The sequence below is a fragment of the Rousettus aegyptiacus genome, unplaced genomic scaffold, assembly GCF_014176215.1.
Source record: "Rousettus aegyptiacus isolate mRouAeg1 unplaced genomic scaffold, mRouAeg1.p scaffold_m13_p_5, whole genome shotgun sequence".
NCBI classification, from domain to species: Eukaryota; Metazoa; Chordata; class Mammalia; order Chiroptera; family Pteropodidae; genus Rousettus; species Rousettus aegyptiacus.
In genome coordinates, this window is record NW_023416308.1 from 66573657 (window position 1) to 66600422 (window position 26766).

The following is a 26766-nucleotide window of genomic DNA, read 5'->3' on the forward strand; positions in this document are numbered from 1 at the left end:
TACTGTGTTGTATTACTCTATAAAACCTAATAGACAAAGTTATATAAGAGTTTATTATTCTAAACTGAAATTTGCTATTTTTCACGGAAGAAAAAGGAAAACATGCAAATCATTCCCTTAAGGTAATTTTCGGCCCCTGCAATTCAATTGGAATGGATTTGGAAATTTTACAGACTATGAGTCCTAACTTTTTTTCTGACACATCGAAGTATCAGAGAGGGTATCATTAATCTCAAAACAAAAACTAGCTGTGAAGTCTTCAATAGTTTCACCCAGTTCAATCTGTAAAATGATGACAGGACCTTCCAAGTACTATAATTATACAACATTAAACTTCGGCAAAGCAAACGGAAGCAGCAGGGCTTCACATACACAATAATGAAAAGTTAATTTATGTGTTTTGCTGAGATTGGGAGTTCATCCTCATCTCCTTTACAATGGGTCATTTGCGAAAGTTATTAAGTTGTAATTTGACTTCTGCTTCTGTTAATCAATAAAGCTCTTGCTGAAGTCACCAAAGGTCTCATCAATAAACTCAATGGATGTGTTTAATTTTCACCTCTCTGACCCCTTAGTCATCTCTGACACTGGTGACCACTTACTAATTGCAAATTTATATTTATTTCTGTGATTATTAGGATAACATGTATCTTCTCCACTAGCTTGTGAATTCTAAGGTTTTTGCTCACCATCAGTTCTCTAATGTCTAGCACTATAGGTTCCTGGGGCATAGGTTCTCAAAATTATTTAAATGAATATATATATAAACTTGGTAAATTTTTAAGTCCATAAAACCATTATCTTTTATCCTTCTTCTAGAATTGTTTTAACAGGAAAAATAGGAGTGATGAAGAGGAAAGAGAAGATGCATCTACTATTATTTTGTCTCCTCAGATCATCTGGTTAAAGTCTAGGCAATATCCCAAAGTTACAATGACTTGATAGTAACAATTGCTTATATTTCTAGAGCACTTTTCTTCCCAGGGACTCCTATCATTTGCAGACAGATCTCACTGTCACTTTGGGGTGATTCTTCTAAGAAACTATCCTTTTAATCAAGCCTAGTAAGTTTTCTATGAGAAGCTTCCAGGTCTTACTTCAAACCCTTTATTCTTTTTATGATCATCTCATTTTCTTAACACAATCCCAAGATATCAAGGGCAACAAAAATAGCCATGTTTTTGTATGAACTCTGAGGAGCCCTTTTGGGATGGTTGTTTTTAGCTCACATTTACTGAGCACTTACTTTAGGCTAGTCCTGGAGCTAAGCACTGCGTATGTATACATTACCTTGTTTAATCAAAACCCTCAGCTGACCCCTAACCCTTATTATGGCAGTCAAGGAAGAACTTGTCGTTAGGGATCCAGCAGGAGCCTGCTGTAATTACCAGCTGGCGGCTAAGGTGACATGGCCACTCCACTGGACAGGGAAGGAGGTCTTCTGCCTCACCTCCAAGCAGCTGAAGGTTCAGCCCCCAAGCCCCCACCTCATGCCACTTACCCTCCTGGCTCAGCAGGGGCAGTGTAGGCAACACCTGCCTGCCCAGGTTCTGCAGGGAAGGGATGATGGTGTCCAACATCTGCAGTCCCCAGTCAGCTTTTGCAGGGTCCTCACCAGGTCTCTTTTCTTCCTTCTTTATATGGAATTTGTACAAAAGTGATTTTCCCACCCTCCAGTCCCCTCACCCTGGACCTTCGGATGATACTTAAATATAAAAATTATGGAATCTTCCAAATTTTTTTCTTAACGTTTTTTTTTCTCGCTGTCCCTCCCCTCTCAGCTCAGGCTCTCCCTTAAGCAGTTTCCATCGCAGAAAACCCGAGAGCTGAACCGCACCAGAATCAGTGTGCAAACTCAAGTCGTCGGCAACACAAGGAGACTCTGAAAGGGTGAGCCGGAGCCACCAGCAGGGGCAGGGAGAGTAAGGTCAGCCTAGAGGAAGGCGGGGCGCGTTGCTAGGATGCTACAAAGGGTCCCTCCGTTGCTTGGGCACCAAAGAAGGGCATTGGCCCCACCCCCTAAGGTGGGCCCCAGGTAGTCCGGGTGATGTCCCGAGCTCTAGACAGCGAGGTTGGGAAGCAACTTAATGTTTTTTAACTTTGTTTTCTCTTTCTCCTCTTATTCCGGCAGCAAAGAGATTTGGTCATTTTTGCAATCACCTTGTACAAATCTGGGCACACTCTTCGCCCCTAGGGATGGATATTGTAATTTTCGGATCTGTATGAGGGTTTGCGTTTGAGCTGGAATTTGTCCAGTGTGGCTTTTCCTGGGCTCCCTTCCTAGGAAATGGAGGGCTGGAGGGCTAGGAAGGGGGTTGACTTTTAAAAAATAACTGTCATTTTTTTTCTCCTTTCTTATACACTTTCAAAATCTCATCCTGCTAAACTGCTGATAATGACTTATCACAAAGTGAACACACATGTAAACCCTACCCAGGTCAAGAATTAGAACTCTACCAGTACCACAGAAATGCACCTCATTCCCCCTCTGGGCATTATGCCAAAAAATACTATAAATTTGTTTTGCCTATATTTGAACTTTTGGAATCACATATGTATTCTTTTGTGTGTGACTCCGTCACTCAACATTATAGTTGTAAGATTCCTCTACAGTTTCTGTAGTAGCAATTTATTCATTTTCACCGTCACATATTATTCCTTTGTATGACTATGGTACAATTTATTTATCCATTTCATTACTGGGAGTACATTGCAGTTGTTTCCATTTGGGGCTATTAGGAATAATGTTATTGCAAACATTCTTGAACAAAACTTTTGATGCACATATGTACTCATTTCTGATGTGTATGTAACTAGAAGTAGATTTTAGCAGATAATGCCAAAAGTGATTGGCGGATTTCCAAAGTGATGAGTTTTCACAATGATGGTAGGAGGGAGGATCATCTGGCACTTAGTTGGACAGAAATCAGGATGCTCAACGTCCTGCAATGTACAGAACAGTTCTACGCAGTGAAGGCTGTTGTAATTCTGTACCATTTATAAACATCTCATCAGACTTTCTTGTGAGCCTAGAAAAAAATCACTTTATGTATAAATACAAATAATTTTTTGCTCAAATTCAATATCACTTAACTTTCTAAGACTTCAATCCCAAGTAAATTGGGGGAAGATTATGCTTTTTCTTTTTTTCAGGATTTAAGAAGAATTCTTCACTACTTAGGAATACTTATCACCACTATCAGTGAGGCTGATGGTAACTGAGTAATCAACACACTTGACTCAGGCTGCATTTGTAGTTGTTACATTCATTGTGATTCTTCCTATAGATATACACATGTAGTTACTTAATCTCCCTTTCGGTATAGTCATATCTGTACATATACATGTTAAAATTGGTATTATTTTACTGACCTTTAATTTATCTATTATACTATGACTTTAGACTTATGACTTTTAATTCATTTTTAAATATTAGGGTAGATAAGCTATATTATCCATAAACCTCATTTCAGGATAATAACAAAACATTACAAAATATGTGTTATTAAAAAAAAACATTGTGTCTAATAGGACTGAGAACCTGTTTGCTAAAACATGGCAAGGTCTACAACTCAGCCTCTTTCTCTGTCTTGTCTACTAAGCAGTCAGAACTAAGTTCTGGGCCTTTCTTAAGCTAGTTTCTTGGAAAAATAATTTCCTCCCACTCTCCCTTTACTGCCTGTCTTTGTCCTCTGGTCTATTGATGGTGTTTTGAAACACTTGTTCTTGCAGAGAAGGCTGTCATAAATCCTTCAGGCAGAGAGTCAGTAGGCAGAGAATATTGCTGAATGGATCAGCAGCAAGCAATGGGCAAACTCTTTTGTGACACTGTCTTGATAAAACTGCCGAGCCAGCTAAATTTTAGTGGCAATATCGGCATTACTGTTCTATCTTAAGATAATCATGGAATTATAAAAATATATTAGTTTCTTAGAATAATAGATTAGATTTTGAGTTAAGTATTGTGATGACACTTTTAGTCTCTAGAAAAAACCATCTTCAGTTTCAGAAGATGGTTATGAATGACCATTATTAGTGAAATATAGATGGCCAAAGGAGGATATACAAATAATAAAGACAAAGACCTTTCTTTCAAGGTCTTCTTTTCCTTTTGTCAAAAGTCTCTTGATAAAGGAGGCTGTAGAAATACACATGACCCTGTGTTTACTAGCAACTTCCAATGAGCTATAAACATTATATATCCTGAAAATACATTCCCTTTGTCAATAGCAAAGCTAAGGTGAACAATGCAATTCCACTGCAAAGCGTTTGCTCTTTGGATATACCTGAATGATACATATAAATAATATACATATATGTAACAATGTAATGCTAAATCTTAGAATTAACCTGAAATAATCATCATAGAGAAGAAGTTAAATTGTAAAGCTGTACTTTGGAAGACATTTTTAAGAGTTTGATTGAAAGAAAGCTGTACATTTATGTGCTTATACTTTAAAAGTTTCAAGATATATTAAATGAAACCTGTTGCAGAATAGTACTAATAATATGTTCCTACTTATACACCTATATGTAAATATACATGCATATTCATATGTATATTTGTAAATACATAGAATATTTAAGGAAAGATATACAAAAAAATATTAACAGGGGTTGTTTTTAGATAGTGTGAAATTGTGTGTGGAGGTGGAGGGAGTTCAGAGAACTTTTATGTTCACCTTTTTCTTTTATTTTCTGTTAACCAAGAGCATGGATAACTTTAATAATATTTTAAAGACAATTTACAAAGAAAAAGAGACAGAGAAAGAGGTACAGGCCATCTCTTGGTTCGCTGACCCAATGCAGCCAGTCTCCTTCCACCATTGATCAGATCACTTATTTTAGATGAGCACGTAATGAAACAATTGGCTTGTGATTAGGAAACCAGTCTTGTTTGAAATATTCAACCAAAGAGTAGAATTGCACTCAGCACTGTGAGATTCTTACACTATGAGAGGTACTTGGGAACTGAGACAGACTGAAAATATACCAGATGCATATCTTCAGTCCTTTGCTTACTCAAAGGTTTATGCAGAAGTGGACTTGTGGTTTTGCTCCATGTCAACTCAGCTAAGATAGAACTGCATTTCCCAGAATCCCCTCCCTGATTCTAGGTTAGGGTTAATTAAAAGAGAAATTTGTGTGAGATTTGGGAGGCAGAAGTAAAGCACATTTTGATGCTCTGAAGATCACTGCAGGATCAGACACTGATCTGCTGGCTCACCATGTACGCATGTGCCAGCCGCTTGGCCTGTAGTTCTCTAGTTCTCCCACCAGAACTCCTTCTCAGCTTCTCTGAGCCCTCTACTAGATGCGTGTTCAACACAGTGGCCAAAGGCACCACCTTGTCCTGCAGGCCACTCACATCACCAAATCTGGATGCGGTGAGAGACAGAGGCCAGTTCTAATTTATCCTCACAGATTCTAGTTGTCTTTGTGGGTTCCAGCTTGTCTTCACCAGTTCCAGTCTTTTCTTAATCACCCTCATTTTGTCACCATCTTTCCTTCCTGACCGTCGGCCCTGATGACTTTAAACCCAGCACGAGACAGAGGCCAACACCAGACATAAACCGTGAACCGGTTCCTACAATCAGTAAGGACTAATGCCCATAATAAATCCTGTATTCTCTATCATTCATAGGGGTTCTGCCTTCTGAAGCCAAATTGATACAGGACTGATGGTTAAAACTGAAGTATTTAAATTTAAGTTATTCTCTTACAGCTATATATTTAGACTTGAATTCATACAAATTAAGTGTTTGTGTACTGCAACTCTATTGTAAAGATATGTTCACTCTGATGTTAGAGGTATGAAGACTATGCAATAGGAGTAACAGGAGAGGAAGATTACTTCTGAGATGACTGATCTGAATACTAAACAAAGAGGTTTGAGCTTTATTTGGAAGGTGTAGATAGTTCTCAAAGCCCTTGGAATAAAAGGATGACCTGATCACTCACAGGCTATTATATTCTTCAGTATTGTATTAAAATGGGGTTTGTATTTTGTTACATGGTCAAAAAAATCCACATGCAAGATGGCAACTATAATCAGAAATTTCTAAGAGAGATGAGGGAAAGCTACCAAATAACTAAAAAGATAAGTGCTAGCCATCGGAAGGCTGGCTACAGGATGATGAATGTCCTTGAGAGTGATAACTATTCATAAACTTTTCATGGATGAAACAGCAAAGATTCAAGATAATATAAGAAAGGTAATTTAACTAATGGGACAAATGAGAATACTTTGAGATTAAGCTATGGAATGATCTCTGAAGGAAAAAACATAGAAAAACTCGAGTCAGACTATTTAAAAATAGACCATTTCAAGTAATAGATAGCACTGTCACTATCCTGCCTGGATTATCTGTAGCATAGAAGTCACACAATAGGACTTTTCCATGTTTAACAGATGAGACCTCAATGAATAATAAATATGATAATGATACTCATGTATGGATAACTATCTATGAATAGAAAATTAGTATTTGTTCCATACTCATCTGACATGCCCTTTTTGTGAACATTTTACACCATTTTTCCCTTGATTTCATTTCATATGATGAAATGAAAAATTTGGCGCTTGAAGACCTGAGTTCACATCTGATGTTAGCATAAATAATTTGTATGACTGAAAAAATATTAATATTTCTAAGCCTTCATTTTTATTGATAAAATAACAATAAAGATGATTAATACTAATAAATAAAATACCAGTATACTTAAAGAAGCAATGAGAAAAGTTAAAATGAGAAAGTTTTTTGGCTTCTAAAAATTTTCAACTTACAGTTACTTGCCCAATTTTATCAGTATATTACACCATTCAGCATAGGCAAGCGAAATGCATATTCTACAGACAAATGTCTCTTGACTCTTTTTTGGGGGTATGCTTATCAGAAAGGTAGATAGATGACTTTAGGCAATATGTGATAAGTTGGTCAGCAAAGTCACCTTATACAATACACAAAAATTAACTTAAAATGGATCAAAGAGCTAAATCTAAAAGTAAAAACTTTAACACTTCAAAAATAAAATATAAAAGAAAACTCTTATGATTTGGGGGTTAAGTAAATATTTCTTGGGACACAAAAAGCATAAATCATAAAAGTTAAAAATTTGATAAATGGGACTTTATCAAAATTTAAAGCTTTTAAACAGATACCATTAAGAAATGAAGGAAAGACACAACAGTAAAAATATTCACAATACAAATATCATATTATATATTTTCAATCTTCCTAAAAGAATAATAAGACGGCTCAATTTTTTAAAGGGGCAAAATCTTTGAACATACATTTTACAAAATAAGATATACACAAGACCAGAAAGCAGATGAAAAGATTCTCAACATAACTGATTATTAAGGAAACACATATTAAAACCACAAGAGATACCACTACAACATTAGAATAGCTCCAGTTAAAAAGACTGACATACCAAGTGTTGGTGAAGATACAAAGCAATTAGAACTTATATGCTGCAGGTGAGACTGTAAAGTGGTTCAATGTACTTTGAAAACCTGGCAGTTTCTTATAAAGTTAAAAATACATCTCCCATATGACCCATCTATTCAGTTCTAAGTATTCAACCGAGAAAAATAAAAACAAAATATTCAAACAAAGTGTTATACACAAATATTCACAGAGGCTTTATTCACAATAGACAAAATGTGAAATGACCCATGTGTCCAAATGGTAAATGGATAAACAACCGGTAGTATATCCACACAATGTAACACTATTAGATAATGGAAATGAATGAACTTACTGACACAGGCAATAATATGGATGAACTTCAAAATCATTATATGGACAGACAGAAACCAAATATAAAGAATGCATACTGTGTGACTCCATTTATAAAAAATTTTTTTAAATGCAAACTAATTTAGAGTGACTCAGGCAATCAATGATTAGCTGCAGCCAGGATCAGAAGTAGAGATAAACAACAAAGGAGAATGAGAAGCTTTGGAGGGTGATAGAGAATTCTGTATCTTGAGTGTGGTGGTAATTTTAATAAGGTATACCACTGTCAAAACTCATCAAAGTGTACTCTTTAAATGGGTGCAATTTTTACATAAAATATACCTCAATGAGAATTTTTTAGAAAGTAACTCAGAGTTCTGGAGGATGTAATCTTATATAAATAAGTCATAAGCAAAATAAAATATGAAGAATTCATTGGAGGATTTTAACAGTAGACTGAAAACAGCATGTGTCAGGATTAATGAACTTTTAGAAATTATCCAATTGAACCTCAACGAGGAAGATGGGTAAAAAGAACCTAACAGAGTAAGAGAAACATAAGACAAATAAAGTTCTAAGGAATAGAGGGAAGACAGAATAAGAAAGATGCAATCATTGAGAAATAGTGACTAGAAAAGTTACCAAACTGATGAAAGACAATAACCACTGCTAAATATTCTGAATACAAACAAAGAGACTAAAACTAAAGGGGTGGCAAAAACGACACCATGCTAACACCCATCAATTGAAAACTAGAATTATATTAACATCAGACACATTACATTTCAGAGCAAAGAATGTTACTAGCAATAAAGAGTGTCATTTCATAATGGAAAAGGGTCAACTCATGAAAGAGAAGACATAAAAATCTGAATTATTGCATCCTAATTATTCTACTATTCTACTTATGCTCCTAATAACAGAGCTTCAAAATACATAAAGCAAAAACTGATACATTGAGGATTACCAGTTTTCAATAATCTTAATGTAAAGACATATCTGTAGCTTATTATTTTTATATAAACTTTTAATTCATCATTTAAGATATAATAATAAAAATAATTTTAAAAATACATAATACATCACAACTACTAGGGATTTATTCCAGGAATAAAAGGATATTCTAAAATTTAAAAATTTTATCGGTGCAATGCACATTAACAGAATGAAAAAATGGGGAAAAGCACAATCATCTCAATAGGTAAAGAAAGCATATTTAATAAAATATGAATTCTTGATTTAAGGAAAAAAATCCTTAACAAAGTAGAAGTGGAAGGCAAGTTCCTGGATCTGAAAAAGGTTATCTAGTAATAAAACCTTAAGCTACACCATTCTCAATGGTAAAATTGTCAAAACTTTCTCCCCAAGGTCAAAAACAAGATGAGAATGTCCACTACTGCAGTTTTCATTCGCCATTGTGTTGGAGGGCCTAGACAGTGCTATAAGACTAGAAAGAGAAATAAAATATATAAGATTGGTAATAAAAAGTAAAACAGATTTCATTTAAAAATTATAAGGTTGTGAAGAGACAATCTATTCGAACCAGTAAATAAATTTAGCAACAAGCTCTTTAGATAAAAGGCCAACATATTAAAAAGTCATATTTCTATATACTAGCAAGAAATGATCAAAACAAAATTTTTAAAAATACCACATAGGAGAATCAAAAAATCAAATATCTAGGAACAAATTTAAGATAAGTTCCATAAAGCTAATATTGACTAGTACAAAATATTGTGAGTTTGTATGACAAAGAGAAAATAAAGACTACCTAAATGGAGAACTATTTCATGTTTATGAATCAAAAGATTAAATATTGATAAGATGTTAATTTCCCCTATTTTGATCTATAAATTTAAGACAAACCTAATCAAAACCCCAGCAGGAATATTTGGTGGACATTGACAGGCTGAACCTTAAATTTATACAGAAATGCAAAGAACCTAAAATAGCCAAGACAATTGTAAAAAAGAATAAAGTTGGAGAATTTATACCATCAGAGTTCAAGACCTGCTACAGTAATTAAGACAGTGGAATGTTGGTACAAAGATAGACAAATAGACCAATGGAACAAAACAGTCCAGAAAAACACCCCTACTTATAAAGTCACTTGATTTATGACAAAAGTATCACTACAATTCAGCAGGGAAATAATAGTCTTTTTCATTAAATGGTGCTTTGACAACTGCATATTCCTATGGGAAAAAACAATAAGCCCTACCTCACATCAAACCCAAAAATTAATTCAAGGTGGATGATATATCTAAATGTGAAAGCTAAAAAAAAATAAAACTCTAAAAGAAAACATTAGAGAGTAACTTCACAACTTTGAGGTATGCGAAGATTTCTTGAACATGACAGAAAAAAGCACTAATCTTAAAAGACAAAGCTGATGATTTGACGTCATTAAAATTAAGAACTTCTGTTACCAAAACCCATCAATAAGAAATCAAATAGGCAAATCACAAACGGGGAGAATATGTCTATTGGCAATATATATCTGATAAAGGATTATATCCATAATATATAAAGAAGATCAATAATAAAAAAAAGTTTTAAAAATGGGCAAAATACTAGAACAGGCACTTCTCAAAAAAGGAAGCTAAACATACCATATGATGCAGCAATTCCACTCCTAAGTATATCATCCCCTAAATAACATATCAAGTGCATATGTCTGTAAAAACTGATATAAGAATGTTTACAGCAGCTTTATTCCTAAAACCCAGAAACTGGCAACAATCTAAAATATCCATTAATAGTGAATGATTAAACAAATTATGGTATATTTATACAAGGAACATGACATGACAATAAAAAGAGGAAGAAACTACTGATATGCACAACATAGATAAATCTCCAAAATATTATGATGAGCAAAAGAAGAGAAATGCAAGAGTATAAACTATATATTACATTTATATGAAGCTGAAGAACCAGCAAACTTATGTGTTAGAAGTCAGAAAACTTACCTCTAGGAAATGGGATGTCAACTGGGAGATAACACAGAGTTTGCCTGGGGTGTATCTTGTATCATGTTCTGTATCTTGATATGGGTGGTAGTTATACATCTATAAAAAAAAAATACAGACATGCTTAAGATTTATTTTACCATGTGTAAATTAAACTCTAATTTTTAAAAAGTATTGGCCAGGGTACACATATTATTTGACATGTTGCATGCACAGGCTTTGTGCAGCATACTCTTTGGTATCAGGGCACTTGAAAATTAAACCATCTTACTCCTATCTAGGTTCACAAATAAGCAGACTGAGTAAGAGCTTTGGTTTGAGAGTCAATCCTTCAACAAACATTTCTTGAGTGCCTTATTATATGCCAGGCTGTGTTCTACGCAGTGGGATAATAAACAGTATATAACACAACCAAGACCCTGCCCTCATACATAGCCTAGTGGAACAAACAAAAAAACAAAATATAAATAATGTAATAGTAGTTACTACAAAGAAAAATAAGGCAGGACAATTGGACACAAAGAAAAGAGGCTACTTTAGAAAGGCTTCTCTAAGACATCTGAATGATGTAAAGAAGACAGCCATAGAAAACTAAACTGTAGGCCTTTAATTCTCTATTCTGGAAAGCTTGGACAAGCTACTCAACTTTTCTGAGTCTTAGTTTCATCATTAGTAAAATGGGGATCATAATAACTCCAGAATGAACACATCAGGACTATACAGTATAGGCTTTTACTTATTCTTCTACATATACAGTGTAGGTGTTCCATAAACGTTTTGTGTTCACAGTATTTGAATCTAACATCTGTTTTGCAGTGAGTCTGTTCCAATATAGCACAGAAAAAGAAGGGACTAGAAAATGGGGAAGCCGGAGAACAAGAATTGGTTAAGAAAAGCAATGGGATAGAATCAGAGTAGTTATTCTAAACAGATGGCTCGTTTTTCCAAATTCAGGTCATCATAGGATACAAACTTGAGATGACAAAATTATTCTTCAATAGTTCAGGAGAAATAGATGTCCTCAGGGGGAAAAAAATAAATAAAAAAAGAACTGAAGGAATTCATAACCAGCAGATCTGCCCTATGAAAAAATGCTAAAAAAGTTCTTCAAGAAGGAAAATAATATAGGTCAGAAACTCAGTGTATTTGATAATTATAGCATATGGATAAGTGAAATGAATGACAGCAATGCCATAAAGGATGGAAGAAAGGAACTGAGGATACTCTAAGTTACCTGCACTACATGGGAAATAAAAGTGTTATTTGAAGGTGAACCTACATTAGTTAAAAAATGTATATTTCCTTGATACTGTTTGCTCAAATTTTTCTGCAAATCTAAAATTGTTCTAAAATAAAAGCCTATTAATAAAAAATTGAGATGAGCCAGATAACAAGCTAAATTAAATAGCCATAGTTGAATCTAAACTTATGCATACATATTTCACACCTTTGTTCATCCTGCTTCCTCACCTGGAATACTCTCCCTCTCTCCAGCTCCAATCCACCACCTGCAATTCCTAAAAGGCACTGTGCTTTCTCAAGCTTCTGCACCTCTCTAGTGGTTCTTTCTTAAATCAGAAGTCCACTCCTAATTTCTATCATGTCCTTGTGCTCCAGCCTCAGCTATTGTTAGGAAACTTTGGCCTCCCTATCTGTACAGGGAGTTTAGGTTTCCCTCATCTAGGTTCACATTTCTCCTCTCCAACAAAAACTGAATATTTCTTGATTGTTATGTAAAAGCACTTTATAGACAGGCTTTTGGAAGTTTCCCCAAAATTCACATCACATTATCCATAGGTTAAAGCACCATCTGATGAAAAAAGGCTATATCACCGAGATGTGCTTTCCATACTGTTTTCAGAGAGCTTTAAAAGGTCCTGTTAGATGAAAAAGCCATGATGACTTGTATGTAGATATATATACTGCCAAAAAAAAGTTTTTCCTGAGGAAATGTTTCCTGTCCTTTTACCTACTCATATTTTCATCACTATCCTCCCCATTTCCTCCCATCCTTACTCCTAAATGCATTTCTCTGGCATTTCAACTCATCCATTGAAAACACAATTCTGGTTGTCTTTTGTTTTGTTTTGGCTGCCCTAAGAGCATCTTGATCCTTTTTGAACTTACACATCGGGACTGTGTGTTATTTTGATGGGGCACTAATTTCTGGTGACCACATTCCATTACTGAGCTGAAGAAAACAGATCCTTGCCCTCCATGACTCAGCAGCACCAGGGGCCACACATGTGACCCAACTTCAGTTATCTGATGCTCTTTCTTGGGCCCAGACTGTTTAGCCAATGACATAGGAATAGGAAAATCTGGAATACATGCACTGCAGGGATGGTGTGCTTTCCTCACTATCCAGCTTTATAGCGATTGCCAGGGCTCCTAACGCCTAGTCTTCTACAATCCCCTTGAATCCTGCCCATTTCTAAATCTTACTCTCCCAGCTCCCATCACTCTGTGAGCTTCCTAATACTCTTCCAGTAACTCCCTTCTCCTTAAGCTAGTCCAACTCACACTATCCTGGGTCTTGTCTGTTTACAAATTTGTAAAACAACCAAACATTAGACTAGAGGCAAAAAATGAGGCTACCCATCCTCCCACTGTATTACCAGAGAATAAATTTGAGGATTAAAGAGAAACACTTAATCCTAGCTTTAGTCAGGTGGTTTAAGCAGCCATGTGCAGTTAATGTGAAAAACAGAAAAAGGGCAAATGTCAAGAGGAAGATTAGACATTTCCAATGTAGATTAGATTGGGTAGTCCTAGGATGAAAATTAATCCTCATAATAGCACAACAATTTGAGGTATTTTAGGAGAGAAGAGTTGCAGGTGGGAAGCACTCAACGGACTCCTCTGTTCTCCCCCACTTTACAGAACCTCTCTCCATACAGAGACAAATGGGAGGGTAGGGGATGGGGGGGTAAGCAGAAAGAATGCATGTATACATCCAGCAAGTATATCATACAAGAGGATGAGACCCAAAAGAAACTAAGGGCTAAAATTTCTTAATTCTGTGGGCTGAAGAGTGTCTTGTCCAAAAGACAAAGAAACATGGAGAATCTCTCCTATAAAGGTTGCTTATGCAATGAGGGTCTCCTCTACTCTTGTGAAAGGAAGGGAAAGTTAACTAGACCAAAAGCCAAATGCCTGCTCCCTGCTTATAGACTCTATATGACTTTGAAACACTCATTTCACCTGCTAATAAAAACAGCTTCAAGTTCTATAATGTTCTAGTGTGTATTCAGAGAAAAGAACCTATTTGGAACAGGAAAACATAAACCTACTACATGGCTGCTAACAACTTATTAAATTTTTCTTTCATGGATCATGATTTTGGTATATCTAAAAAGTCATTGCCACATCTAAAGTCCAGATTTTCTGTTATCTTCTAGTTTTATAGTGTTGTGTTTTATATTTAGCTCTATCATCTATTTTAGGTTGATTTTTATAAAGGGTGCAAGGTCTGCATCTAGATTTTTTTTTTTTTTTTTTTTTGCATGAGGATGGTCAGTTGTACCAGCATGACTTGTTGTAGAGACTATCACTGCTTCACTGTATTGCCTTTGTTCCTTTGTCAAAGATTAGTCGACTGTATTCATGAGAGTCTATTTCTGGGCTCTTTTTTGTTTCACTGATCTCTTTGTCTATTTTTTTGCCAATACCACACTGTCTTGATTATTTTAGCTTTAGAATAAACCTTGAAATTAGGAACTACCAGTCCTCCAACTTGGTTCTTCTACAACAGGTCTTTTACCCCTCTATATGAAATTTAGAATGTTTGTCGATATCCACGAACTAACTTGCTGGAATTTTTATGTGATTGCATTAAATCTTTAGGTCAAGTTAGGAAGAATTGACGTCTTGAATCTTCCTATCCATAAATATGGATCTCTCTCCATTTATTTAGCTGATTTCTCTCCTCAGTTTTGTCGTTTTCCTCATAAATTATACATATTTTAGGTTTATACCTAAGTATTTCATTTTGGGGGGTGCTAATGAAAACAGTAATGTTTTTTCATTTCAAATTCCTCTTACTCATTGACAGTATATAAGAAAGTGATTGGGTTTTGTATATTAACCCTGTATCCTGCAACCTTGATATAACCATGTAGTAATTCCAGATTTTTTTTTTTCGTTGTCAATTCCTTCAGATTTTCTACGTAGATGATAATGTCATCTACAGAATTTTATTTCTCCCTTCAGTCAGTATGCCTTTTATTTCCTTTTCTTGTCTTACTGCATTAACTACAATACTGAAAGAGGAGTGGCGAGACGGGATATCCTTGTCTTGTTCCTGATCTTAGAAAGGCTTCTAGTTTCTTCCAATTAAGTATGATGTTAGTTAGCTGTAGGTTTTTCATAGATGTTCTTTAACAAGTTGAGGATGTTCCCTTCTAATCCTAGTTAATGAAGAGTTTTTATCATAAATGGGCATTGGTTTTGTCAGATGTTTTTTCTGCATCTATTGATACAATCATGTGGTTTTATCTTTTAGCCTATCGATGTGATGGATTACGTTAACTGATTTTCAAATGTTGAACTGGCCTTGCATACCTGGAATAAATCCCACTTGGTTGTAATGTATAATTGTTTTTATCCATTGTTGGATTCAATTTGCTAATATTTTGTTGAGAATTTTTGCATCTGCATTCATGAGATATATTGGCCTGTAGTTTCTTTTCTTGTAATATAATTGTCTGGTTCTGGTATCTGGGTGATGCTGGTCTCAGAATGAATTATGAAGTATCACCTCTGCTTCTATCTTCCAGTAGAGACTGCAGATAATCAATATAATTCCTTCTTTAAATGTCTGGTGGAATTCACAAGTAAACTCATCTTAGATATGACACCAATAGCATAAGTGAGAAAAGATAAAAAGATAAATAAGACTATAACCAAAATTAAAAACTTCTGTGTTTCAACTAATACTCTCATCAAAAAAAAAAATGAAGAGAACCTACAGAATGGTAGAAAATATTTGCAAATCAAATATCTGATTAGGGACTTGTATCCAGAATATATAATGAATGCTTACAACTCAACAATAAAAAGACAAATAATCAACTGAAAAATGGGCAAAAGATTTGAACATTTTTCCAAAGAACATAAACAGATGGCCAATAAGTGCATGAAAAGATACTCAATATCATTAGTCATTAGAAAATTACAAATCAAAACCAGAATGAGATACTTTATATTCACTGGAATGGCTACAAGCAAGAGATAATAGCTACTGTTGACAAATATGTGGAGATACTGAAACCCTCATACACTGCTGATGGGAATGTAAAATAGTGCAACTGCTTTGGAGAACAGTTTAGCAGTTCTTCAGAAAGTAAAACAAGTTACCATATAGCACAGTTAATTCCACTCTTAAGTATATATCCAGAAGAAATGAAAGTATATACCCACATAATAGCTATTTCATAATAGCTTAAAAGTGTAAATAATCCAATGTCCATCAACTGATGTATGGACAAAATGGGCATATTCATACATGAAATATTATCAGCAATTAAAAGAAATGAGTACTGATACATGCTATAATGTACATGAATCTTTAAAAACATTATGCCTAAGTGAAGAGAGCCAGCCACAGAAGACTTCATACTGTATGATTCCACTTATACGAAATACCCCCAAAATGCAAGAAAGCAGATTAGTAGTTGCCCGGAACTGGTGGGAGGAGGAGGGCGCTGGGAGCTAGGGATTAACTACTAATGAGTACAGCACTATTTTTAGGTGGGGCGGGGAAGAAAATGTTCTAAAATTGTGATGATATTTCAACAAACCTGTAAACATACTAAAAAACACTGAATAGAACATGGAATTTGATGGTATATGAATTATATCTCGATAAAGCTTTTTTTCAAAAAATAAGCAAATACTGAAAGCAGGTGTATATACAAAAGTTATGAAAATAGAGGATGCAGAAATGAAAAATTATTTGATCATTCTAACTGGTGGTTAAAAATGAAAATGTCTTACAATTATGAAACTAAGAAGATAGCTATCCTCTCCAACAAAATTACTTGATGTCAGTTTTCAATTAATTCTTCATGTATTACATTTTGATAATGCAATTACAAAAATCACAAAGTAATAAGGTAGAACCTATTAGTGATGTATTTGAAATCTAGATTTACAAGATATGGCTATGTTGTTCCAGGTTCATACATGACAATTGATGTAGTTAGTTACATTCAGAAGACAATGCCCTTATCTTGTACATATATCATCAAAACTATGAAGATATGAAACATGTACTTGAGTTTGATATTTTCTCAATATTTTAAATTCCAATGAAGTTCCTTACTATCCTTTTTTGTTCAGTAAATTACTCAAAAAGTGACTTAGTAAAAATTTTTAAATGGACCAGCCCTGCACAGATGGTACATGGTGTTATTTTTCCTAGTATGCTGAATATAGGTATTGGCTAAAGACTATTTCTTGCCTTTTGACATTTTTGACTTATGTTCTTCTCTCCTTTGACAAGTCATGATTTTGCCTTTCCCCAGTCCAAGCATAATAAAATTGTGAAGATGTCTCTTTTGCCTGAACTCTTTGGGTTTCTTTCACCTTATGGAAGAAATTATAGGAAAAATTAAGTTTGTTTGGCACTCTCCAAATTTTAACTAACTCAAAACTACTGTGAGTTCTTCAAAACATCAAATTTAAAAATCAAATTTAAAAATCAAATTTAACCTTCCTAAACTATGCATGAGTAAAACTTGTTAATGTTTCAATGTATCTTAATCCATTCAAGCAACTATATCAAAATACCACAGACTGGGAAGCTTATAATCAACAGAAATTTTTCTCACAATTTTGGAGGCTGCAAGTCCAAGATCAAGGTGTCAGTGTGGTCAGGTGAGGACCTTCTTCCAGGCTGCAAACTTTTCTATGTATCTTCACATGGTGTAAGGAGCAAGGGAGCTGTCTTTGACCTCTTAAAGGCATTAATCTCATTCACAAGAGCTCTAATCACCTTCTAATACCATCTCATTAGGTAGTAGGATTTCAGTGTATTTTGTGGGTACATACTCATTCAGACCATAGCAAATGACTATATACCTTTCAAGTAAAAAACACTCATGTTCATGGCAAGACTGATATAACAACTATCTACAAAAAGATACACTTTAAAATATATTATAGGCCTAGAGAACTGATGCTGTCCATCTGTTTGTAGTCTTATACTAATTCATAATAATCTTATAAATCAATTGTGCTATACCTCGATAGTGGATTAGTCTCCTCCATTCTACGAAAACATCATTGTCTGTAACATCCTCAATCCTCAGCATATTTAGTCTTCTGGAAGAGACATCAGAGAAGAACTGCCCTCAATAAAAAATTGGCTGATCAGATACTGTAACCACCAGCATGGTAGTAAAACTCCAAGATGTTGATTCCTGGATTCATTTTCCCAAATAAATGACAACTTCTCTAGACAGCTGGACAACCATTCCATCAGGAGACTTTAAACCATTAATTCTTAGGAATCCTCCAGAAGCCAAATCTTTGCAGAAAGACTACTTATCAAGGCCTTTCAAGTCAAGCAGATGACAAAAGAAAGTGGACAGCTTCTGCCCAAGGTTAAAAAAAAAAAAAAAAAAAAAAAAGTAATGCAAAACTTTTCAGTTTTCTCAGACCATAGCTATTCTCTAACCTGCCAAATTCTACTATAAAAATAAAGATTTAATAGTTTTTCCTTTAAATGGAGACCAAGTTTCTCCCAAGGGTCGCTTCCGATACTTGAATTTCCCTCATATCATTAGCCCTGATCTTCATTCTTTTAAAACTGGAACTTTACTCCAAGTCAACAAAATATGTCTGCTACAACCATTATAGCACTGTCCCAGAACCATGCTCACCAATGGAGGAAGCAAATGCTGGAGCTATTCTCCCTGCACTAGCCATTTTCTCTAAAGATTGTCCAGACTTCTATGGAGGAATTTAACTCCACTGAGAATGGGCCCGCCTCAAGAAAACAATTATTGGCTCATTCCTTTTGTGATAAAATACTATTGGTTGGTAATCTAGGTGCCTGGCTTTGCATTCTAGTACAAGAATGATCATTTTGCTTCAGTATATTTTGCTGATGCTTTCTCTGTCCAGTCTTAAAATGCTGTTGTATAGCCACTGTCAAGACACATGATTCAATAGAATTCAACCATTGTTAACATGAAGACCTAAGGCTAATGATTATCAATGAATACTTGATATACAATCATAATTCAGTAAATAGCAATAAAAATCTGAATTCATTACAACTCCAGAAGATAATGGCCTATCCTTCAACTTAAGCTGAAGACCAGAACAAAATTGAAAGTACAATTTGCAAAAATGTACAACTTGCAAAAAGCCATCAGTCTACACAACTTTGACTATGCAAAACGTTACCTAAGCTCAAACTTTTAGCGCCAGCTCAATCAGATGTGTATGTTTCAAGACCACAAACTTCTAATGATAATTCTCCATAGGTTTATGTATTCTAAAGATACTGACAATGCCAGTAACTCTCTAGTTTCCAAATTTTGACCAATGCCTGCCAAGACAATCTAAAACTAACTCCAGGCCCCAAACTCCCGTATGTACCCTTTCTCTAGAGACACACCACAGTTCTTCTGGTGTCTGTACTCCCTTGGTGCAAGGTAATAAACCTAGCTTTGATTTCGTGTGATAATCCTGGTGGTTTTGGTCAATGGGAATCACCAGTATAAATGAATCAGAGTTCCCTCTTGAATGAGGCACAACAGCTTTATCATCATATGCAAGATAATGAATTCTATATTCTATATAAAAACACCTAACAACATTACCAGTTTAAAATAAAACCACATTAGTATTAATCATAGCAATTTTGTAAAACAAATACAAACATATGAATTTGCAGATATAAAAACTGCCAACCTGTGTTAACTGAAAAGACTTGTAATCTTAAGCAATACTAACTGAAAATTTCTCCATATGTAAAAATGTATATTTGATATGTTTTTAAAAAATTCCCTCAAATTAATAGAATTAAGTTGACTAGTCTAGCAAACCAGTAAAAAAATATAAGATTATAAATGTAATGGCATTTGGCACACTATGCTTGTGAAAATGCTTTATTTTTAAGTAAAAAAAAAGTGAATCAGCCAAAACAAAATGTTTTGCCTCTGAATAATATTTTCACCTTAAGGGAAAAAAGTCATTAATGAGGAACATATTTTCATTTTTCGATGTTTTTAATTTTTTATAAAGATTTTAATTAAGCGTCACAGTCACTAAGCAGTTTTTAAACTTAGGTTTCATGATCCTTTAGACTTCATGCTTTTTTAAACAGTCATTTATCTTCAAAACATGACAAATTTCAGAATCCACTAAAAATTATTTTATTCAAATTATGTTTTCCAAAAGAGAGGGTTCTGTGCTAGCCGTCTTTGAAAGTTTTCATACCTACAAAAGAAAAAACATATTTATAAGAAAATTAACATAGAATCATAATTTGCCAAATGGCTTAACGAAAAGCAAACAATTTTATGTCATTTCCAAAAAGCTTACAAGTTAATCTGAAAGTTTAATGACTGAGTTACAAAAAGATAGCATAGTGATTTAAGTATAACTGGCTTATATCAAAGAGCATAAATCATAATAAATTCTACTAATTGTCTTCTGCAAATCTGAGAGTTAGATAGAAGGAACTTAAGGGAAAAATCAAACCTAACTCCTCCTTTATTTTACAGATAAGTAGATGAGAGTAATTTGCTCAAGGTCATAACAAAACTCAAACCTGATATATTTCAGTGTTAGCCATGCTATACCATGCTACCAATCCTCAACAAACTCTCTCTATGCATTCCCCACCATTGGGATATACAAAATTAAAAAATAGCCAGAAAACAGAAACAATGGAAAGCTGGGAAAATGTATTTATTAATTACTCATATACAGGATGTAATATAAAGCACTCGATGCCTTATAACATGTTTACTTTATTGTATTTATTTATTTGTTTATTTATTTATTAACGCCTACAGTACCTGGTCTTCCTAGGCAGTCTCCTATTCAAGTACTAACCAGGCCCAACCCTATAACATGTTTACTTTAAATCAAGACTTCTTAAAACTATGAACAAGGGAAGCTAAGCAGGGTTAGGCCTGGTAGCACTTGGATGGGAGACCACCTAGGAAGACGAGGTGCTGTAGGCTTAAAAAAAAACAACCATGGAAAAAAGTTTTGCTATTTCAAGCCTCATATGTGGTATTTATAATTCAAAATATAAAAAAATTTACACTCCTTGTCATCCATAAAACACTAGCAACTGTATTTTTCTGTCTTTATAAATTCAAAATGGCTACTATATAAAAGAATATTTAGGGTAAGAACCATGTTTTACTCTGAACTCTACAGCACATACTTTATAATGGCATGCAAATGGTAATGTATGCTGATGTCCACAACAAAAGAATGTGTTTAAATGTCAAAGAATACATTCACAGGCAAAAAAATTTATATGGTTACTAAAACTCTTAAGATTGGAGATAGAAAATGCCACCATACCATTTCAGAACCACATTTGCTGGAATGAACATTTCCGATGGACTTGGTGTCATCTGGGCCTGAGAAATAGCAAATGATGAAGCAAAATTGTAGAAGTTGTCCAACATCTTTTGTGTGAACTGAAAAGTTAATAATGAACAGATTAGTGGGTTATACTATTCTATTTAGACTTTAATATTTTAAATTAAAAATGTTCCCACATTTAATTCGGTTTTAAGGGCTGAGTTCTAAGACAGTCTAATGCTGAAAGTTAAGGGAGGTCATAAAATGACATTATGGCACAAAAATCATAACAATCTGCCTTTAGTACTTTCTTTATAATTCTCAAAGAACTTCTGTTATCAAATGTTTTAAGTTCTTAACATATTTATTTTTGAAAAAAAATTTTTCCTTCAAAATATCTTCTTTTATCTCTATCTCTGTTACCAATTATGCCCATCTCCTCAAATACCACCCTCCTCAAATCAACCTATTTCCTCCTATAAAACAGTAACCATGTCTAAGAAGTCTATAGCCAGAGAGATAAAACTTAAATATAATAAAGGAACAACTGTTTACTTGCCATCAATTGTAAGGAAGAGAAAGGTAACACTATTCCATTTCCTCTATTTCCTGGCCTGTTTCTTCTCATTGATCCTCAAATGGGCAAATCCACTAATATCCTTCACGACTCCTTGGTAGAAGCTAGAAGTAAACTGATTCATATTTCTTGAGAACCAAATGGGTTTAAGTGCTAACCCCAAAAGTAAACAAACTACTAAAGATAATACTACCTTCTATTCACTCAAAAATAGTCTTCCCAGTATCACTTTTGCAGAAACAGAAAACTAGCCAGAAAGACTCCTGCTGTCTCTTGTCTACATGAGAGGAAATGTCTTATTAATTTTTGTTTAAAAATATTAAGATAATTTAATCCAATAGAATCTACCATTAAGGCACTTGAACTAATATCAGAGTCCTGTAAGATCATTAAAAGATCAGTATGGGAGTAAGAGGGAATCAACAACAACCCTCCACACTAGCAACAAAAATTTTTAAATGTAACTTTAAACGAATCCAATTCAGAATAGAAACAAAGTCTATAAAATACCTCAGAAGAATGCCCAGACAAACTGACAAAAAGACTTCTATAAAATATTCTAAGACTATTGAGAGACAGAAAAGAAAACAAAGGAAGGGACCTATCTACCATGTGCAGCAGATAAAACATGTTCACTGATCGGAAGACCTAATGTGATAATGGCAGCAATTCTTCCCAGATTAAACCTATAAATGCAATGTTATTTCAACTAAATTCCAACGAAGTTTTTCATAGAACTCAACAAGCTGATACTAAAATTATTCTGAGGAATAGCTAAGTCTATTTTGACGATTAGGAGGAGGGACTTGGCCTACCAGATATTAAGACTTTTACTTGCAAAGGGACAGGCAAATAAACTAATTGGAATAAAAGAAAGAGCCCAGAAACAAACCTAAGCATATGTGGCAATGTGATATATAACAAAGACACTATTATTCAGAGCAAAAAAAAAAAAAAAAAATTGAACTAACTACTCAATTAATGGAGCTAAGATAACTAGTTTTCCATAGGGGAAAAATGAATTTAGATACCGTTCTATACCACACACAAACACAATTCAAAAAGGAAATGTTAAAACTTTAAGAACTATTAAGAGCATAACATCTTCACATATCTGGGCAGAATATGTGAAGGATTTTTCAAATACAAAAAAACCCTTACAAATCATAAAGGAAACAACTGATAAACCTTTCTACATAGAAATATATTAAGCCTATATGCAAAGGACACCATAAAGACAAGTAACATGCTAGGAGAATAAATTTGCACCATATATAAGAAGAAGATTATTATCCAGAACACATAAAGGTCTCTTTCCAAAAGATAAAATTAAAAAGTGCCAAAAATAACACAATATAAAACCGAGTGAACTATATAAACAAGTCAATTCCTATTAACAAAAAATAGAAATGCAGACCAAAATGTGAAAAGATGCTCAACTTCACTAGTATTCAAAAAATACATATCAAAACAATAGTTACATTCTAATTTTACCCATCAGGCTGGGCAAAATTTTAAGGTCTGATAAATATAAGTGAGAATGTATAAACATCTATCGATATAGATGGCTCATTCACACAATGGCATACTATACGAGTAAAACAAACGATCTATTCCGTGTATCAGCACAGATAAACCTTTAAAATAATGCTGAGTGAACAATAACAGTAAGCAGTAGAAGTTTGTGTAGTATGATAACATTTATATGCATTTTAAATATATATGAGTAAATTAACAAGAGAGAAAAACAGAGGAAACAGAGAACAAAGGATTCAATAAAAAGAAATCAATTTCTACAGTAATAGTGAAAGGAAATAATACCGTGGCACAGATAGGCAACAGATGAATAATCAGTCCACAGTAGAATGAAAAAAAGGGGGAGAGAGTTCTCAAATGTTTCTTAGACAAATTTTAAATTGCTATATTTAAATCTATTAAATGGAAATTGATGCTTGGCAGAATTTGTGCATAAATTAGAAATGGAAACACAAATTCATGCAAAGGAAAAAATGAAGCATTAACCAGGAAAAATTAAGTTACACAAGAAATGTAATCATACCATACACATGGCTCAGCTTAAAAATATTTACCTAATCATAATATTGAAAACTTTGAATATTAATTTAATGAAAATCTATATTGGAAAGGTAGGGAAAGAAAGACTTCTATTTTTATTGGGGAGCAGAGAGCTAAGTCATGTTACGTGCTACATATTTGCTAAGTCAATGGAAAACACCTACAACAGATAAATTAATAGAGAACAGTTTAAGTTTTTCTGACGTGGAAGAAAATACAGGAAGAAATAGGTTAAAAAAAATAACAGGGAAGCAGAATAAGAGCAGAATATAAGAAGAATAACAGAGGACTGCTGTGTTACATGTGTGGCTATTTGACTTTTTAAACTATGTACATGTACTACTAGTAAAAACTAAAATGAAATGAGAGTAAGAATATAAACTAGGCAAAAAATAAATCTAGGTAGAAGACACATGAAAGTTTTCATACATATCCCACTATAAAGAGAGTTATATAAAAACAGGTATTATTTCATTTTGTCTACTTATTTTTATCTATTAGAAAACATCTGACAGAGTAGGTACACAATAAATATTTGCAATCTTTACTTTACTGTATACTTAAAATATTTCACAATAAAAGGTTTGATAAAAATACATAAGCTTTATAATCCCCCCTTATCCACAGAGGATAAGTTCCAAGACTCCCAGTAGATGCCTGAAGCTGCAGATAGTACCAAATCCCATATATACTATGTTTTTTCCTATACATAAATACCTATGATAAATTTTAATTTATAAATTATGCAATTTCACAGAAAAAAATTCATTTTTACTATAGATCTTAGCAACTTCAGCATATGATTTTTTTCTCTCTTATTAAGTCAAGAACTTTTCACTTAAAGGAAGCACTTTATAACTTCTCTTTGGCAACGTCACTACTTATATTTTGGGGCCATGATTAAATAAAATGAGGATTGTACATAAGCACTGTGATGCCAAGACAGTTGATGTGATAAGCAAGACAGCAATATACAGTGTGGATATACTGGACAAAGGGATGAATTCACATCCCAGGCAGGACAGAACAGGACAGTGATAGATTTTATCATGCTACTTAGAACAGCATGCAATTTAAAACTTATGAATTGCTTATTTCTGCAATTTTCCATTTAATATTTACAGACCACAGCTGACTACAGGTAACTGAAACTGCAAAAAGCAACACTACAGTTAAGAAAGGACTACTGTAATTTATAAATATATAGAGTGAAATGTCTTGTCCCTCTCCAGAAATAAAATCACTTTGGTATACATTTTCCAGATATTTTTTTCAAATACAGTCTATATGAGATACTATAAACAACAGTTTACAACTTATTTTTCAGCACAGTCAATTTTTAAATTATTGAAAAAAATCTGAAGACCCAGACTCTGACGTTCTTAATTTAGACCATTCTCAAAAAGATCATGTGACAAGCCTGCCTTCAAATTCATGGCAACAACCCTCAAAAGCGTGCTGCACAGCAAACCAATATGGTTTCCCTAGTCCATTTTCCCTCCTCCTCTCCTATCTGACTTATTTAGTAATCTTTTTAATTTATATTTCCAGTATCTCCTTTCCCACTGATCTTAGCTGATTACCTCTGCTTCCTATTTTAACTGAGCAAATAGACGGAATCAAGAGATAACTCGCCTAAGTTTTCATCACCAAACTCCTGCATCTGTACCTATACCCGTTACTATAAACACTGTCCATTACCCTATCTAGTCAACACCTCCAATGTGCTCACATTTCCTACTCAAGGACAGCCACTTCTGCAATTCTCCCTGCTCTTCTGCGTCATCCTTTTTTCTCTCCCTAATGCTTCATTCCTGTCAGTCAAACATAGTATATTATCTCCCATTAAAAACAGGTGTCAGAGGACAGGGAGACGAAATGGAATTCTTTGTCCCCACAAGCTTTCTCATGTAACCAAACCATTTGCCTGCCGTCCTTCATAACAAAACTCATCAAGAGTCATCCACATTCGCCATTTCCATTTCTTCCTCTCCAATTCACTCAGACTCTCAGACTCAGTCCAAACTCCCCTTCTACCCATCTACCTATCTGAACTCTACTCAAAGTTGTTAATGACTTCTACCTTCTGAATCCAATGGTTAATTCTTAGCTTTCATTATCAGCGATGATACTATTCGTCACTTCTTCCTTCTTAAATACCAGTCTTCACTTGGCTTCCAAAACACCATTTTGGGACTCCTCCTATTTCAGGCTGCTCCTCTGCTTTTATTTCCCATCATCTTCTAAGCTTTTCAATTTTGAAATGGCCCTGAGCTCAGTCATTGACCAACTTTTCTATTTATAGTTACTACTCTAGTGATCACACTCCGTCAAAACTTTAAATACCATCTCTATACTGATGACTCCCAAATGTTGATCTTTATTTATCCTTGACCTCTCTTTGACCTCTAGACCTGTCATTTCCAGTTGGGTAACTAACAGACATCACAAACATAGTATAACCAAAATCCAACTCCTGATTCCACTCCTAGCCCATACTTGTTCTTTTCACAATTATTACTGTGTTCCATTCCTCAAGTCAACATCTTTGGAGCAACAGTTGATGTCTCAGACCTCGTGTGTGACCCATGCCATGAAACATTACTAGCTCTATCTTCAAATTATCTTCAGAAATCAACTACTTTTTATCACTTCCACTTCTACCTCCCCATACCCTTTGGTTCAAGTCATCATTTCTCATATGAATTTTCACAAGAGCCTCCTAACAGTTCTTCATTCCACCTTTTCCCCACTAGTTTCTCTCCGGACATAAAAGCAATCCTTTTTAAAATGTAAGTTAGATCAATTTACTCTTCTGCTCAAAACTCTTATATTT

General features: G+C 34.2%; 2 protein-coding genes across 7 annotated transcripts in view; both read right to left on the minus strand.

The window, feature by feature from the left end:
* CCDC81 (coiled-coil domain containing 81) overlaps nt 1-19875 on the minus strand; it is a 53323-nt gene extending 33448 nt beyond the window's left edge. Inside the window, exons 1-2 of one of the 3 annotated variants that reach the window (XM_016160370.2) lie at nt 17964-19875; nt 10718-10816 (exon numbers count right to left, since the gene is read on the minus strand). Coding sequence is in view for 1 of the 3 variants with exons in the window: in XM_016160369.2 (XP_016015855.2) it covers nt 1502-1580 (79 nt within the window). In the remaining 2 variants the exon portion in view is untranslated. Of the gene's footprint in view, nt 1-1501; nt 4277-10717; nt 10817-15280; nt 15331-17963 lie in introns of those variants that run through there. The other 2 variants (XM_016160371.2, XM_016160369.2) reach the window with 2 other exon arrangements.
* Nucleotides 19876-19940: 65 nt separating this feature from the next.
* HIKESHI (heat shock protein nuclear import factor hikeshi) overlaps nt 19941-26766 on the minus strand; it is a 31798-nt gene continuing 24972 nt past the window's right edge. For 3 of the 4 annotated variants that reach the window (XM_016160372.2, XM_016160374.2, XM_016160375.2), the window contains 2 exons: nt 21275-21393; nt 19941-20170 (listed from right to left, as the gene is read on the minus strand). In XM_016160372.2, coding sequence (XP_016015858.1) covers nt 20116-20170; nt 21275-21393 — 174 coding nt within the window. In that variant the 3' untranslated portion in view covers nt 19941-20115. Of the gene's footprint in view, nt 20171-21274; nt 21394-21836; nt 21970-26766 lie in introns of those variants that run through there. The other variant, XM_016160373.2, reaches the window with a different exon arrangement.